This window comes from Oncorhynchus gorbuscha, linkage group LG26 (assembly GCF_021184085.1).
Source record: "Oncorhynchus gorbuscha isolate QuinsamMale2020 ecotype Even-year linkage group LG26, OgorEven_v1.0, whole genome shotgun sequence".
NCBI classification, from domain to species: domain Eukaryota; kingdom Metazoa; phylum Chordata; class Actinopteri; order Salmoniformes; family Salmonidae; genus Oncorhynchus; species Oncorhynchus gorbuscha.
This window is the reverse complement of record NC_060198.1, coordinates 34,490,132-34,504,622: the sequence shown is the minus strand read 5'-3', so window position 1 is coordinate 34,504,622 and position 14,491 is coordinate 34,490,132. Positions and strand designations below refer to the sequence as shown.

Below are 14,491 nucleotides of genomic sequence, written 5' to 3'. Positions count from 1 at the left end.
CAAGGGTGATATGTTCTTATTTTCCTTCGGATTCAACATAGAATTATAATGAAAGTCCACAATATAGCATAACTTTTCCCCACAGTAAAGAAAACAATGGGGTAAACGTTGGAAGAATCGATTAATAATAAATCAAATGTATTCATAAAATGAAATGTTATCATTCAGTCACGGATGTATTATATACAGCAGGCCACCATACAGTCAGACTGTGATAATTGACTTAATCACCTGTAGGCTAACAAACCCTGACGCAATGTCCTGCCTTATCACTCCAATTACTGGTCTTGCAAGACACGTTTCTTCACTACACAAGGAAACCACACAAATACCGCGCAAAATATTACTTTTGTCACAATTATATTGTTCAATTGTGAATCATTTAACTAATTAAAACATAGCATAACCTGTAGCCTAACAATGCTACTTATGATTTGTGTAATGTTTGCATTCTTTGCGCCATATTACCGATGCCTTTCAACTCTCGTGCAGCAGAAAACCGCTCAAACTAGAGCACAAGATGCCCTGCCTCGAGTCACCTGCACCGCCCGACGAATACGCGCAGTGTTTGGTCAAGCGGTTCTTCATAACCTGCACGTAAAAGGTAAATAGCCATTATATTTTAGCCCTCTATATCTGCAGATTTTGTTTGTTTAATTAGAATGTATGGTATGCTGGGTGATCTCATTTTCCCCAGACAGGTCTGGAGTCAGTGTGCCTGTGCCAAAAGCCAAAGAACATTGTGGAGTGAGAAGGGGAGAGAAGAATGGTACCCTTTCTTTCCAGAGTCGATATGACAGTTGCTACACACAGGTTGAGGTATGGTCATGTATTTTTTTGATGTTCATTGCATTGAGAGGTCTTGGTCTGTGTGTGAACCTTCTGATTGCCATATCAAACCACTTTGGTCTATCTTTAGGGTGACACAGTGGTTGTGTCTTTGAGAGTCCAGCTGGACGCAGGGGATCAATGGTACAGGGTCAGTATTAGCTGCCCCCTACTCAAGAAGATGGCCCAGAAACCCATCATTGGTCGCACCTGTGAGTTCATATAATGTCATAGGGAGTTAATTTAGATTATTTATCCCACATAGTGATTGCAGTGCCATTTAGTACCACCTCTGTAAAAGTCATTCTTCCAATTTACTTTCCTTCAGCACGATCAGGAAAATGCAGCATCCATAGAGCTTTGCGTGTGGACTGTGGTCCCCAGGATGTCTCCAATGATGGCTGTCTCAAACTGGGATGCTGCTATGATGACCATGACTCAACTTGCTATTACAGAATGAACAGTAATGGAATTAGTTTTGTGTGTATTTTGTACAATTGAGAACATGCTTCTGAAAGAAAGTATCAGCAGAGGAATAGTAACTGTTGTGGTGAGATTGGCGCATAGTGATATCAGAGATTAAATGTCAAGAATTAACTCATTGTTTCTGTCTCCTTTTGCGCTCAGCCTGTTCTCTGGATGGCCATTTTGTGTTCTCTGTGAAGGCAACAGACACTGACCCCCCAATCAACCCCAACAACCTTGCCGTCAAGGGTCAGCCACAGTGCTCTCCTGTAGCTACCTCTGCAGATACAGCTGTCTTTAAAATCGGGGTGAGGGAGTGTGGCACAAAGATGATGGTGAGTCAGTCGGCCTAGTTTACCTTCTGCCCTAATCTACCTTAGTATACTTCTGTCCAGAATGCCTCTGGTAGTAGTATAATGCTGCTTTTTCTTGCAGTGTTGAATACTCTTAGGTATGCTAAAATAACTTGTTCCCCTCTTATATTTTACAGGTGAATGGGGATGTTGTAAGCTATGAGGTAGTGGTTGAGGAACTGCATCCAACGATTACAGGCAAACATTCTCCCTTCAGGTAGCTGCTTATTTCTCTTCCTGCCTGTGGACAGTGCACTACAATTTGGACTACTTTACCATATCGTGGCTTTAGCCAGAACCTAATTGCTTGAAACTGGAGTAAATGTTTTGAATGAGACTTGGTTTGTAGTCTGCAGGTCCAGTGTCAATACGAGGGGTCAGCTCTCCTCCACACTGATCTGTGGTCCTTAAACCCAACTAACCCTCCACCTGTGACTGCAATGGGGACTGTCCGAGTGCAGATGAGGATAGCCACAGGTACTGTAGTAAAACAATATGGTTTCCACAGACCAAGCAAGGGATGCCAAATCCAATCACTGCAAGTATATGGCATCAAGAGTTGTCACTTCAACACACTGTTACACTGGTAGACCTCCATCATCCTGGCCCTTTTCTTTTTTCCAGATGAGTCCTTTACCTCTTTCCTCCCTGAGGACCAGCTGCCCCTGACCCTCTATCTGCGTAAGCCTGTGTATGTGGAGGTGTCAATCGCTCCACCCTCCCCTGACCCCAGTCTCTCCCTGCGTGTGCGTGACTGCTTCGCCTACCCTGCCTCCAGACACTCCGTATGGACACTACTCTATGATGGGTGAGAGGGAGGGAGACAAAAGTTTTCCTATACTGACTCAAGATGAATCACTGTGAATATGAAGACTGTCAATATACATTGGTTTAGTGGTCTCACTCCCATCCTTCTCCCTGACAGCTGTCCAAACCCTCTGGACAACATGAGGAGTTCTGTCCCTGTGGACAGTCAGGGGAAGACAACTTCTCACTCCCAGGTCAGGAGGTTTGATGTCAAGACCTTCTCCTTCGTGGACCCTGAGACAGGCAATCCCAGTGTGGAAGAGGTAAGGTCTATCCTATTTATCTGAAGAATCTGAACATTTTGTTAATATACTGAACAAAAATATAAACGCAACATGTAAAGTGTTGGTTTCATGAGCTGAAATAAAATAACCCAGAACTCTTCCATACACACACAAAGCATATTTCTCTCAAATGTTGTGCACAAATTTGTTTACGTCCCCCGTTAATGAGCATTTCTCATTTGCCAAGATATTCCATCCACCTGAAAGGTGTGGCATATCAAGAAACCAATTAAACGGCATGATCATTACAGAGGTGCACCTTGTTCTGGGGATAAGAAAAGGCCACTCTAAAATGTGCAGTTTTGTCACACAACACAATATCTCAGGTTTTGAGAGAGCGTGCAATTGACATTCTGACTGCAGGAAGATCCACCAGAGTTGTTACCAGAGAATTTGTTTATTTATCCACCATAAGCTGCCTCTGTTGTTTTAGAGAATTTGGCAGTATGTCCAACCAGTCACACAACCGCAGACCACGTGTAACCACATCAGCCCAGGACCTCCACATCCGGCTTCTTCACCTGCGGGATTGTCCAGCCACCCAGACAGCTGATGAAATTGAGGAGTATTTCTGTCTGTAATAAAGCTCTTATGTGGGGAAAAACTAATTCTGATTGGCTGGGCCTGGCTCCCAAGTGTTTGGGCCTATGTCCTCCCAAGCCCACCCATGGCTGCGCCCCTGCCCAATCATATGAAGTCCATAGATTAGGGCCTAATTTATTTATTTCAATTGACTCATTTCCTTATGAACTGTAAAATTGTTGAAATTATTGCATGTTATTTTTGTTTGGTATATATTGTCAAAACAAAGATCTCTTGGTCCTCCATCTGCTACAGTGTTTCCCAACCCTGATCATCAATGACCCAACAGTACACATTTTCATTGTAGCCCTGACAAGCACACCTGATTCAACCAATCATCAAGCCCTCAATGAGTTGAATGAGATGTGTTTTGTCCAGGACTACAATGGAAATGTGTACTGTTGGGGTACTGGAGGACCAGGTTTAGGGAAAAACACTGATTACTGAATCTTGTCTCTCAGGTGTACTTTTACTGCTGGGTGGAAATCTGCACAGAGGAGGAAGAGTGTAAACAACATTGCTCCATCACCTGTGAGTGTTTCAGGTCTCTATGTTCTACATTCACCCTAACACTGTGAATTGGGTTATTTCATCCAATAGTCATGCTGTCTCATCCTCTTCCATCCAGCACCTGATGGTGAGAGGGCGAGGAGGGAGTCTGGGTCAGATCGAGTCGCCCAGTTAGTCTCATTTGGTCCTGTTTTGTTGGATCAGAACAGTAAGGGAATCCTAGTGATCTGAATATAGGTAAGCACGTTCTAAATAGGGGAGAGTGGGGTAAGTTGAGCCATTTTTTTTACATTCAACATCACTCTGTCAAGGGAAATGATAACAAAGATATCTACTTATTTCAGGATGTGTATTCCTGGAAATAATCAGAATTATAAGTGTTAGTTTTGAAAACATAGCTTGACCCTGAGTAGTTGAGCCACCTACACATTTCTGTACTGGATTAAATATTACCATCTTTTTAAAATACTGTATTTTTCAAACACAATCACTCTTTTAATCAATTTAAGCATATTTCACAGGCTTAACACCTAACGTTGTACTTTAAAAAAAACACATACCAGCGATAATGCCTTGCATTATGCCTGGGAAGAACTCTTACATTCTCTCACTTGCCTTTGGCTCAACTTACTCCAAGGCAAACATTTTTACTATATTAACCCACACGATGATGCATTTTCATGCTAGGCTTAGGACCACATATTGAAGCTTATAGACTCCAACTGATGTATAGAACAATCTTTAATGATCTATTTTAGTTTTGATCCAAGCATCATAACTTGCTTACCTCTTTTTCCATGTGGTTTCTTTCTTCAGACTCCATGAAATTACATCTTCATACCCAAAATGTCTCAACTTACCCCACAGCTGCTGTATGAGTGGAATAAAACTGACTAATGTTTTCTCTTGCTGGCGGCCCTCAGCATTTCAGGTGTAAATGTACTCTGTCACGGTCATCTGTACCTCCATCCTGTTCTTCCTCCTGTTCTCTTCATGGTCGATGAGTTGTTAAGTGGAAGAAAATGAGGTGGAACTGGAAACCAGAAATGATGAGACTGGCCTACAGGTTGAACAAGCCCAATAAATCACCTCTATGAACACTTATAATTGGTATTTTATTTCAACTACCATTAAATACCTTCACCTGCCATGTGCATTCCAAATGTACATCACATGTATTATGCTGCCTGTTTGCCTTTGACACTTTGGTAAAGTTCACGTAAACTGAGTACATAGCGCTACACCTGAAAGTAAATATCAGATATTAACGCCTCCTATCCTACAGCCCCAGAAATAGCAGAATACAAGGGTGTCTGTTGGAAAACATGAAGTGATCTTAAGGTAATGATTCACAACTTTTGAATCAAATACCAATCAAACTTGAAGACTCCATACATTACTGTATCAGTGACAAACAAAACTATACAAACAGAATAAATTGATATTTATTGACATCAATGGTGTGGTTAGGTGGTTTAAAAAAACACGAAGGTGGGGAGAATCTCAGAAGAAACTTGATTCAGTAAGGTCGGAACTTCCTCTGTGCTCTTAGCAAAGCAATTCGCTGTTTGTCCTCTTCAAACTTTTTCCTCAGTTCAGCGATGTCTGAAAGAGAGAATAACCCTTTTCAAAATAAATGCAGAGTGACTGAGTAATAGGGACAGAGTTAGCAGTGAATCCAGAATGACTGAACAAAAGTTTTGCACTAAAGAATAAAAGGATTTCACCACACATTGTGCTTCTGTTGTGATCAAATGACTAGAACCATAACTTACGTTCTTTCTGTGTGTTTCTGTGCTGCCAGGTGTAGAAGTTCATGAGCTCCTTTCGCTTCCTCTTTCTGCTCTCCTTCTGCAGAGCTTTCTGATTGGATACCTCACTGTGGGGGCGGGTCTTGGTCCCACTTTTAACCCTGGTAACTTTTACCCAGCCCTCCTCATCCTCCAGCTGCTCCTCAGCCTCCTCCTTTTGTCGCTCTGCCTCCTGGGTAAGAAAAAAAATGTTAACAGAAATACCAAAATGAGTTGAGATTGAGATACAGGGAGAGAATTTGACCTCTTCTTTTCTCTTATCATAATCCTGCATGAAGGTGTCAACTGCCTCCTGTAGTTTGTCTGGCTGAGCAAATGACTGCTTGTACTGATGAATCCATTCTAAAGGCAAAGAAATAAAAGCAAGACAGAAGTGAAAGGCATGTTAAATACTGTATTAAATCTGGGTGAAATATCTTTCCAATTTTATACATTCTGCCGATATTTAGAAAAGACCAAGCATCTAGAAGAGCACTTTAAAGCTCACTTACTCTGTAGACCTGTCCACACAGGTCGCTGCTCTGTGGAAACAACCAATGGGACATCATGGGGATGGGACTTCACTGCTGTAATACTGATGGCCTTCTGAAACACGATGTAACCCACTCTGAACCCCTGTCGGGAATGGAAACAGAAAAGGCTCAATACTGAAAAGGTGTCCATAGGCACTTCAATAATCAATCTGATCTAAACACTGAGCTTCGTTGTCTGGATTCAGGGCATACCTGTTTTTGTGCTGGTGTGAAATACTTGGCCAGTTTGGGTCCTGAGTGCTCAAAGGACCCTGGCTTCTCTCTCAGCTCCACAGACTGAACAGGACCAAACTGAGAGAAGAGCTCCTTTATGACACCCTGAAAGACAGCAGAAAGAGATTAGTACATGTATACCTTATTTAAGCCACAGACAGCTGTAGCACAAACATTTCATTTTTCTGTAGACTTGCTAATAGTACAACAATCACATGCACACTGATTGGTAATTGACAGTCTTTACAACATAAACGTACCTCAGAGCAATATGGAGGAATGTTAAGGACAAACAGTGTTCTGTCGAGGGGTCTTTGTGTGGTTTTCTCTGCTCGCACCCGGTGCTCTTTTACACATATTTTGTGCTGGGCAACACTGTCAGTACTGAACTGTAGAGAAAGCACTGAGAAGAGTAGTTCAGTCAGAATACAGTCAAAACAGAAACATCTGTCTAGGCAGGCCTAGAGAGTAAAACATAGACAATATTTGCTTAAGCTACATGATGTAGTCCAAATAATATACAGACATCAAGTTGAGCGATTTTAATCGTTAAACACCAACAACCTCAAGACTCATGTGTTTACAAAGTTTGGTCTTGAAGCAAGCTTAAATTGAGTGTTCGACATACGTTGTGGAGTTAGCTAGCTCGAAGCACGCTAGTGTGGTTGAAACAGAATGAGATCATGATCGAACTAACAAACCCAAAATTATATTTTTTAAATCACATTCTCCGTCTACGTGTGTTATTTTTTAGCAATGGTTACCTGTAAAACCTCCTGGAATAACACAAGCCTGGTTGGCATGTTTCTTCTTGGACGGCGCCATCTTCTTTGCGACCTTTCACACAGGAAGTAGAAATGGATTGGTTGTAGTCTAAATATGCTTAATACAAATCCCCCCACCAAAAATGTCAATCCTACTTTTTGGAGGCTCTAGCTGTGTATCACAGGGGTTCTCAAAATGGGGTCTAGGTGTACTGCAGGGTTCCGCTGCCAGATCTCAACATACATATTTAACATTACATTTTTTTAAATTAATATTACTAACAGATTATACGACTTTTGGTCAAAGGATCCGTGGAATAAATGTAAAGTATGTAATAGAGCACTATGTAATAGTATTTATTTACAATGTATGTCCTTAGCAACATGGGCCAAGGGAGGCTCAGGGATATTGGTATTCACAGTACGCCACCATTTATACATTTTTAAACTCAATACTATTCCCAAATTGAAGCTTTAAAACAGCAGCTTGCTCTCTGCCTCATGGCAAAACGTGTAGAATTACAGAATAGCTTTAAAGCTGGAACAACAAAACATGTCTGCCCATGACAAAATTAAAACAGCTATATTTTCTCTCAAATGCCAAGAGCAGGGTATTTTAAATGCTCCTTCCCAGGGTCTGGGACTTTGGCTGCTGTGCAAACCATGTAAAACCCCCTGAAAGCCCTTTTTAAATTGCACTTGCGTTGTAATCTGTTTATGAGGGGGTCCCTAATGAATTTGCTATCACAAAAGGGATCTCCGGCCCCAAAAGGTTTTGTGAAGCCCGGTCTAGCAGACAAAGACACTCACGCAAAATGATTTTTTTTTTTTAAATAAGGATATGAACCAATGATTTATATACACACACACACATCAATATGAACACATCTTTATAAAGCAACATATTTATTGGCAGTAATTAACTTGTACATAGATCTGACCTCACTACCATATCTTCATGACTGACATAAAAGGCAGCTGTAAAAAGCCATTTACAGACAGTTGAACATAAATTGAGCAAATTAGCATAACTTCTCTGAGCTGCTCAAAAAGCAATGCCACAAAAAGGAGAATGGCAAACCAAATACCACAACGGAATACAAGCATGTGTACAAGTCATTCTGAAATCAAACTTTATATTATGTCCAGTACAAGAACCACTGTTGCCTGTAGTTCACAGTACAATTATCTTCATGGGTTTGTGCATCAAGTCATAGTGAGACCATCGGTTGGGGGGGGGAAGAGAGACTCCAACCAGCACAAAACATCTCATGATTCCAAGAGGGGTGTTCAATGTGAACTATTTGAACAGTTGTAAAAGTGAACCATGTGATATCCCCCCACCAAATTTGATTAAAACAATAAATGAACAAATCAGACTGCCTCACATTGGTCGGTTATGAGACATGCATCTATGTAGTTCGCCACTGTTACAAATGGGTTTCTTTCCTAAAAATCTGGACGACGGCACCAGTGTTAATTTTAGATGTTACAACCTGCCAATGATCGGTCACAATTTATACAAATACAGTATCATGCTATTTGATCATCTCAGTAGATGTCTCTGTCAAACAGGAGGGTGGATGTAGTATGTGTTGTGTGACACGTATGTGTGTGGATGTACTAGAAAGTTATATCTTAATGCGGAAGGCTGTGCACTGTGAACCGGGAGACTCTGTGGTAGAGGGGGTCTGGACAGTAGATTTGAACAGGGCCTTGAGGATGGTCTGGGGATCCACCTCAGGTGTGGGTTGAGAGGAGGCTGGACGACCCCCGGGGCGAGACAAAGAGAGGGGCAGACCCTCTTTCCTTCCAGTGCCTGGAGTGTCACTGAGCCTCCTGTGAGAGAGAAATAGGGGATTTTATGTGATGCTGAAAGACAACGTGCATTGCAATTGGAAAGGAAGAAATCATGCACATTGTGGACTACAATGTAATACTTTGATTTGCATGCAACGCGACCAAGGGGGCAGTGAGAACTATGAATATAACAGACAGAGAGAGACTTACAAAAGAATGGGCTGGTCTGAAGTGATGACATTCCCCTGTATGTGAAGATTGCACTTCATGGGCTGGCCTTGGGAAGAGAATGAATAAAGATTTAAGAAAGTAAAACCAATGCCTTCTCAGATAACTATTCATCATCACCTACATCATTACCCAAGACTGGTTCCCCAAAAACTCAATCAACCTTAAAATAAATGTTGCCCTTGCTGAAGGCCCTTACCATCCAGACAACGGTTGTTGTATTTCCTGTAGGCACTCACAGCATCCTCCTTCCTCACAAACACCACTTCAGCAATCCCCACCTTCACCAGCCTCGCTCGCTTCAAGGCACCGCACACACAGAACAGCTCCTGTGGACCGTCACAAGAACACAGGAAAAAGGTCAGTTGAATGTGCTAAATGCATCGTAAGCAGGTCTGAAACTTACACAAACAGCTAGAGAGAATCTAAAACAGCAGAGAACTGAACATTGTGAGGCACTTACCACTATGTCCTCTTCAGTGACACGGGGGTGCAGATTATTCACTGTTATTTTAGTCCCCTCCAGAGGACTGAAGGTAGGCTGAAGGGGTGCACCAAAACACTTTACAATCAAACACAAGTCACACCAACACAATAAGCCAATGCTATGCTTTATGTTAATCTATCGTCAACGAGAGAGAAGTAGGTTGATTACTGACCCCAAGGCTTGCTATGCTGCCAACTAGTGATGTTAAAGGCCCAGTGCAGTCCAAAATGTGACTTTCCTGGTGGCAGTTATATGTTGAACACTTAATACTTAATTGTTTGAAACCTGGACGCTTTCCTTCATATGAAAAAATGTCAAGTTCCTTTTACGCATGCAAAGCATCTTCTGTTGGTCACATAATTTTACTGTTTAGAACTAATTTAACCGCTTGTTAACTGGTTAGAGCAGGGGTGGGCATTGGTGTCACTTTTTCTCCATCCCTAGCAAACACAGCTGGTTAATCAAACTGCATTCTAAACTGAAGATCATGATTAGGTGGTTATTGGAGTCAGGCGTGTTAGCTGGGGCTGGGGCAAAACTGTGACACCAATCAGGACCCCGAGGACTGGAATTGCCCACCGCTGGGTTAGAGATATATACTTCGAGATTTGACAAGGAGGCCATTTATCTACTTCCCCAGAGTCAGATAAACTTGTGGATACCATTTGTATGTCTCTGTCCAGTATTAAGTTAGAAGTAGTTTTGCAAGCCAATGATGCTAACTAGCATTAGCACAATGACTGGAAGTCTATAGGTATCTGCTAGCATCCCTACCAACACATTCCTATAGAGATGACCTTATGTAATCCAGTGCTCCAGTAGCTGAGTGAAGGGACATGTGAAGACTGACCTGTGGGGGTGGAGGAGGCTGGGAGTTGGGCTCCGCTGTGGGCCCTGCCTGCCGGAGGGTCCTGGAGATGGGCTGTAAGTCGAGAGCAGAGGAGCGGGAGGCCCCTACACTAGGGTTGGTTCTTGTGGGTGTCACAGGCACTGGGGGACGAGGAGCGGTGTACGCATCGTTTTTGACTACTTTAGTGATGGGGGCTGACATAGTGAAAGGGCAGCCCAGGGTGCCAGGCTGTTGTAGAAAGAGAGGAAGCATTGAAACTTTTCAGTGAATGAATGGAACGTTGAGAGTGAGACACCAATGCAGCCAGTGTGGCAGTATTAAAGGGATATTTGAGTTCTATTGAATAAAGAATTACAGATACAGATCATTTAGGAAAAAGCAACAGAAAGAGAGAAAAGTTAAGAAAACATAGCATAGTCTTCACACCCGTGACTGCAGCATTTGGTTGCCAGTGGTGGTCTTCATCTGTTTGCTAGGGATATCATCATCACCTGAGAAAGACTGAGTGAGAGATGGTACGTTACTCACATATGCATTGCAGTGACGCATGACCAGCAGAAATCAACCAAATTCAGTTGATATACTCTAAAGAAAACTTTATTATCTAAGACCATTTTAATCAATTCTGCCATCTAACTTCTGATTCTTATCTTTTCAAAAAATGTCCCTTACCTGGGAACCCCTGCTTGGCATTTTCATACGGATCCCACTTGACATCCCTACCGGCCTTTGCTGCTAAAATAAAGTGAAATAATATAATTATTCAGAAGAAGGTGAATTAATATACTTGACTCTAAAAGCATGCTACAAATAACTAAATAGCAAATAAGCCTAGTTGAACTTTAAACTCATTTCCAATTAACTTCAGCTAGCAACTATGTTTGGAGTGAAGCTATGCTTTACCACTATAAACAATGCAATAATTTGCATTCTCTTATCCGTGCACATTTTGAGCGACAAGTGGGTAAATTCTGTCTAGTAGCGAAGCATGGATAATATTAGAGCAGATCCTGGACCTGTGGTTACTATCACTTTGGAGCCAACTGTCAGCCTGATCACTTACCTGGATGGTTTTAGTGATCTTCATGGGTGCCGCCATTCCTTGGCTTGGTGGAGCTCCAATGGTCCTCTTGAGGCTCAGCCTATCACGAGCATCCATCATCCTCTTAGGTGCACCCCCCAGCTGTGGCGTAACCCCAGCTCTAATGTTCATTCCTTGTAGGTTGGGGGTAAACTGCCTGGCATTTGCACTGGCAATGTCATTGGAAGTGTGTATCTGTATCTGCTGCACATGTGTCTGTAGCTGTGCTGCTGGTATCTGCTGTAAACTCTGTGGGGTAACATTAAATGTATTCGGACCTCCTTTTCGCGAGTTGATCATCTGTCGGGCATCCTGGACCCCACCTGCTCCTCCTCCGCCACGGATTCGGAAGCGGGCATCTTTCTGGCCAAGTTTCTCTCTTGCATCCTTCACTTGAAAAGCTGGAGGAAGCGAAAGCAGGACAAGAGTGAGCAGAAGGCAAGAAACCATTCCAATGCCTGATCTGACTTGCAAGAATGCATAACAGAACGTAATGTAGTCCAACAGTAAAATGTGTAATTTGAAACAAAATATTATTTTGTAAATGGGGCTAAGGTAAGAGAGACACCCAGATCAGATCTCTTGAAGTCTCAATAAGCATTTTTCATGTCCACTTGACACAAAATCAATCCGTCAAATGGAATACATCCCTCTACTTCTCAATAGGGCAATAGGCAGGGCCTCACACAAAATACCTGCTTTACCTCTGACAAAGGCTGGGGCATGTATTACTTTACACATTACCCTGAGCATTGCTCTAAAAGATGTTCAGAATTAAATAATTGTTTGAGTTCCAACAAAGTCATTCTGTTGAATATTTGATACTATTGAAAGGCTATTTGCCCTGCAGGCCAGGTCTTGTTTTTGGTTACCAGTTCCTCCTCCTCCACCAAGTCTCTGTCTGACATCTGTCATCCCAATTTTCTGTCGGGCATCAAAGGTCCTCCCGACCCCTCCAGCACCCCTGCCGAACATAGGCCTGAAAGACAAGAGGAAGAGGTCGACATTGGTGTCAACTAGTGGTAGCCTAATCCTCCATGATCTAATATCCACATTTAGCAAAACACACATGGAGCTCGTTTAACACCAGCTATAGTATTTGATTGTGTCCTACATTCAGTATGGCTCTCTAGGTATACTCAAAGCGATATACAAAATCAAATAGTGTAACGTTAAATGTTCTGATATGCGCTCCTTGTGTTTTCCAAAATGTGAATATTATATAATGGAGGACTAGGCTACAACTAGTTGACTACATATGGCTCGAGGTAGAAAATCTACAATACTGCCTGGCGCTCTGTACCATATCTATAGGTATACTAATTAGTTACGCTAAACGTTTCTGCGTTTGTAACCATTGTTAGTTTATAGCTAACTACCGAACGTACATTCCAGCGAACTGTTTACCTTATTCGGTAATTGTTTTGGTCGATAGCTAACTTACCGTCATCAATTGTTGATAAAACATTTTTTTACCTAGTTAGCTAACAAGTTAAACGGAGCACTGATAAATAGCTAGCTGCGCGTATTTTGCTCATTGATATCAGGTGTAGCGATAGATAGTAACGTTAGCTACATGATTGTAGCTAATCCAACGGCGAGTACAGGCCTTGAAAAAGGACCGCTGAGGAACTGAAATAGCCGAGGCTTTCTGGAAAATGAATTTATTCATGACGTTGAATGATACAACTCGAGGCATAACGTTCATAAATTGCATTCAAACTCATAAATTGCTAAATGAATACCTTTTAATTGTTTCTTTGTTGTTTAAACCGCGTCGACGTATCACTTCGTCCAAAGAAATATCTTCCATCTTCTTTGACTCAAACGCATGAGTGATCGTAACTGGACAGAGAAAAACGAGAAGAGACTATGGAAGGCAAGTTGGATCAAAAATGGCGAACTCATAAAATAATAGCTCCTTGAAAAACTACATTGTTGACACCATAATAGAATTACGTATACAAATTAAATATATCTATGGTGTTTGAAATACCAATACAGATCTATTTTACTCTTACATTTGTTTAGCAATATCCAAATACCAGAATGTATTATTTTAAGAGAAATTCATATTTTATACGGTTTTAAAGGCCTATTAGGTTATGTGAAGTGTCAATGATTACATCAATGCCATTCATTGGTCATTATCAATTAACAAAACATGATAATTTTAACATAAAACATAAACAAATGTAAATAAATTGCATAGGCCTTAGAGACCTCTGGTATCGATTGCTCTTCACGAAGTAAAAAAATAAAAAATGCCGGGGGGTAAAATAAACGTTTTAACTTTCCCATCAACCTTTGCGCTCCAAATAGCTTGAAACCAGTGTAAATAAGTAAAATCCCGTTAGAAAAGCTATATTTTACCTGATTAAATTGAGGAATGAAAACATACAATTATGTATCACATAATGAGCTCAGAAAATAAAATGCAACTGTAGGTTTATACTTTTTGAAGTGAACACCAATGTTAAACACCACGAGTGTAATAGTCTGCATACAGGGGTAAGTAATGCCCTCGACCATCGATTAGTTATGCCTTAAACTGATGAGTAAGGAAAATAACGACGCGGGGTGACGCCCGTGTCCTCGCCTAGATTTGCGAGATCAATTTTTGAACGGGTACAGGTCCGCCTGTTTAGGTGACTCACCTACTTTGTGAGATGCCTTGCGGGACATGGATCTGCCCCGACCTCTCATGTAAAATATAAACCTCTTTCGGATTACTGACACAAGTTACACAGAACCAGAATGGAATTATATTTTCCATGATTGTAACGTACTATTACATTGATATAGTACTTACTTCACCTTCTCCAAAACCATTTTCAACATAAAGAACATCTCTGCCTTCTATTTCTCTAACCACGTTCCATCAGCAGTTTTTAT

The 14,491-nt window shown here is 41.5% G+C and overlaps 3 protein-coding genes and 1 non-coding gene across 5 annotated transcripts; 2 read left to right on the top strand and 2 right to left on the bottom strand.

Annotated features, from left to right (window-relative positions):
• The first annotated feature begins 240 nt into the window (after nucleotides 1-240).
• LOC124015961 (zona pellucida sperm-binding protein 4-like) lies at nucleotides 241-4,948 on the top strand. Its single transcript, XM_046331460.1, has 12 exons — nucleotides 241-604; nucleotides 698-819; nucleotides 920-1,040; nucleotides 1,157-1,291; nucleotides 1,456-1,628; nucleotides 1,784-1,863; nucleotides 1,996-2,123; nucleotides 2,271-2,454; nucleotides 2,572-2,716; nucleotides 3,781-3,850; nucleotides 3,948-4,066; nucleotides 4,753-4,948. Exons 1-11 carry the CDS (start codon nucleotides 421-423, stop codon nucleotides 4,058-4,060), a joined length of 1,455 nt encoding a protein of 484 aa, XP_046187416.1. The 5' UTR covers nucleotides 241-420; the 3' UTR covers nucleotides 4,061-4,066; nucleotides 4,753-4,948.
• Nucleotides 4,949-5,258: 310 nt separating this feature from the next.
• Nucleotides 5,259-7,238, bottom strand: rrp7a (ribosomal RNA processing 7 homolog A). Its single transcript, XM_046331461.1, has 7 exons — nucleotides 7,151-7,238; nucleotides 6,647-6,789; nucleotides 6,366-6,491; nucleotides 6,132-6,255; nucleotides 5,885-5,982; nucleotides 5,605-5,812; nucleotides 5,259-5,434 (listed from the first exon to the last, which is right to left on the bottom strand). The coding sequence occupies exons 1-7, from the start codon at nucleotides 7,209-7,211 to the stop codon at nucleotides 5,349-5,351; spliced, it is 846 nt and encodes a 281-aa protein (XP_046187417.1). The 5' UTR covers nucleotides 7,212-7,238; the 3' UTR covers nucleotides 5,259-5,348.
• An 801-nt stretch (nucleotides 7,239-8,039) lies between these two features.
• LOC124016264 (polymerase delta-interacting protein 3-like) lies at nucleotides 8,040-13,498 on the bottom strand. Of its 2 annotated transcripts, none has more exons than XM_046331812.1 (10): nucleotides 13,342-13,498; nucleotides 12,469-12,575; nucleotides 11,579-11,997; nucleotides 11,188-11,247; nucleotides 10,942-11,016; nucleotides 10,516-10,743; nucleotides 9,642-9,719; nucleotides 9,378-9,507; nucleotides 9,161-9,227; nucleotides 8,040-8,989 (listed from the first exon to the last, which is right to left on the bottom strand). In XM_046331812.1, the coding sequence occupies exons 1-10, from the start codon at nucleotides 13,407-13,409 to the stop codon at nucleotides 8,782-8,784; spliced, it is 1,440 nt and encodes a 479-aa protein (XP_046187768.1). In that variant the 5' UTR covers nucleotides 13,410-13,498; the 3' UTR covers nucleotides 8,040-8,781. The 2 variants fall into 2 exon arrangements, with proteins under 2 accessions (XP_046187768.1, XP_046187767.1); XM_046331811.1 differs by having other exon boundaries at nucleotides 11,188-11,250; nucleotides 13,342-13,497.
• A 639-nt stretch (nucleotides 13,499-14,137) lies between these two features.
• LOC124016548 lies at nucleotides 14,138-14,292 on the top strand. Its single transcript, XR_006835362.1, has one exon. It is a non-coding gene; the product is annotated as a U12 minor spliceosomal RNA (small nuclear RNA).
• The last annotated feature ends 199 nt before the right edge of the window (nucleotides 14,293-14,491 follow it).

Bases quoted from the DNA above. Each gene is read 5' to 3' on its own strand.
- LOC124015961 (XM_046331460.1), top strand. From the start codon at position 421: ATGCTACTTATGATTTGTGTAATGTTTGCATTCTTTGCGCCATATTAC. The intron at 605-697 runs GTAAATAGCCAT...CATTTTCCCCAG, and splicing joins TCATAACCTGCACGTAAAAG to ACAGGTCTGGAGTCAGTGTG. The intron at 1,041-1,156 runs GTGAGTTCATAT...ACTTTCCTTCAG, and splicing joins ACCCATCATTGGTCGCACCT to CACGATCAGGAAAATGCAGC.
- rrp7a (XM_046331461.1), bottom strand. From the start codon at position 7,211: ATGGCGCCGTCCAAGAAGAAACATGCCAACCAGGCTTGTGTTATTCCA. The intron at 6,790-7,150 runs GTAACCATTGCT...TACTCTTCTCAG, and splicing joins TATTCCAGGAGGTTTTACAG to TGCTTTCTCTACAGTTCAGT. The intron at 6,492-6,646 runs GTACGTTTATGT...GCTGTCTTTCAG, and splicing joins TTCCTCCATATTGCTCTGAG to GGTGTCATAAAGGAGCTCTT.
- LOC124016264 (XM_046331811.1), bottom strand. From the start codon at position 13,409: ATGGAAGATATTTCTTTGGACGAAGTGATACGTCGACGCGGTTTAAAC. The intron at 11,998-12,468 runs GTAACCAAAAAC...CGCTTCCTCCAG, and splicing joins TGGTGGAGGAGGAGGAACTG to CTTTTCAAGTGAAGGATGCA. The intron at 8,990-9,160 runs GTAAGTCTCTCT...TCTCTCTCACAG, and splicing joins TCAGACCAGCCCATTCTTTT to GAGGCTCAGTGACACTCCAG.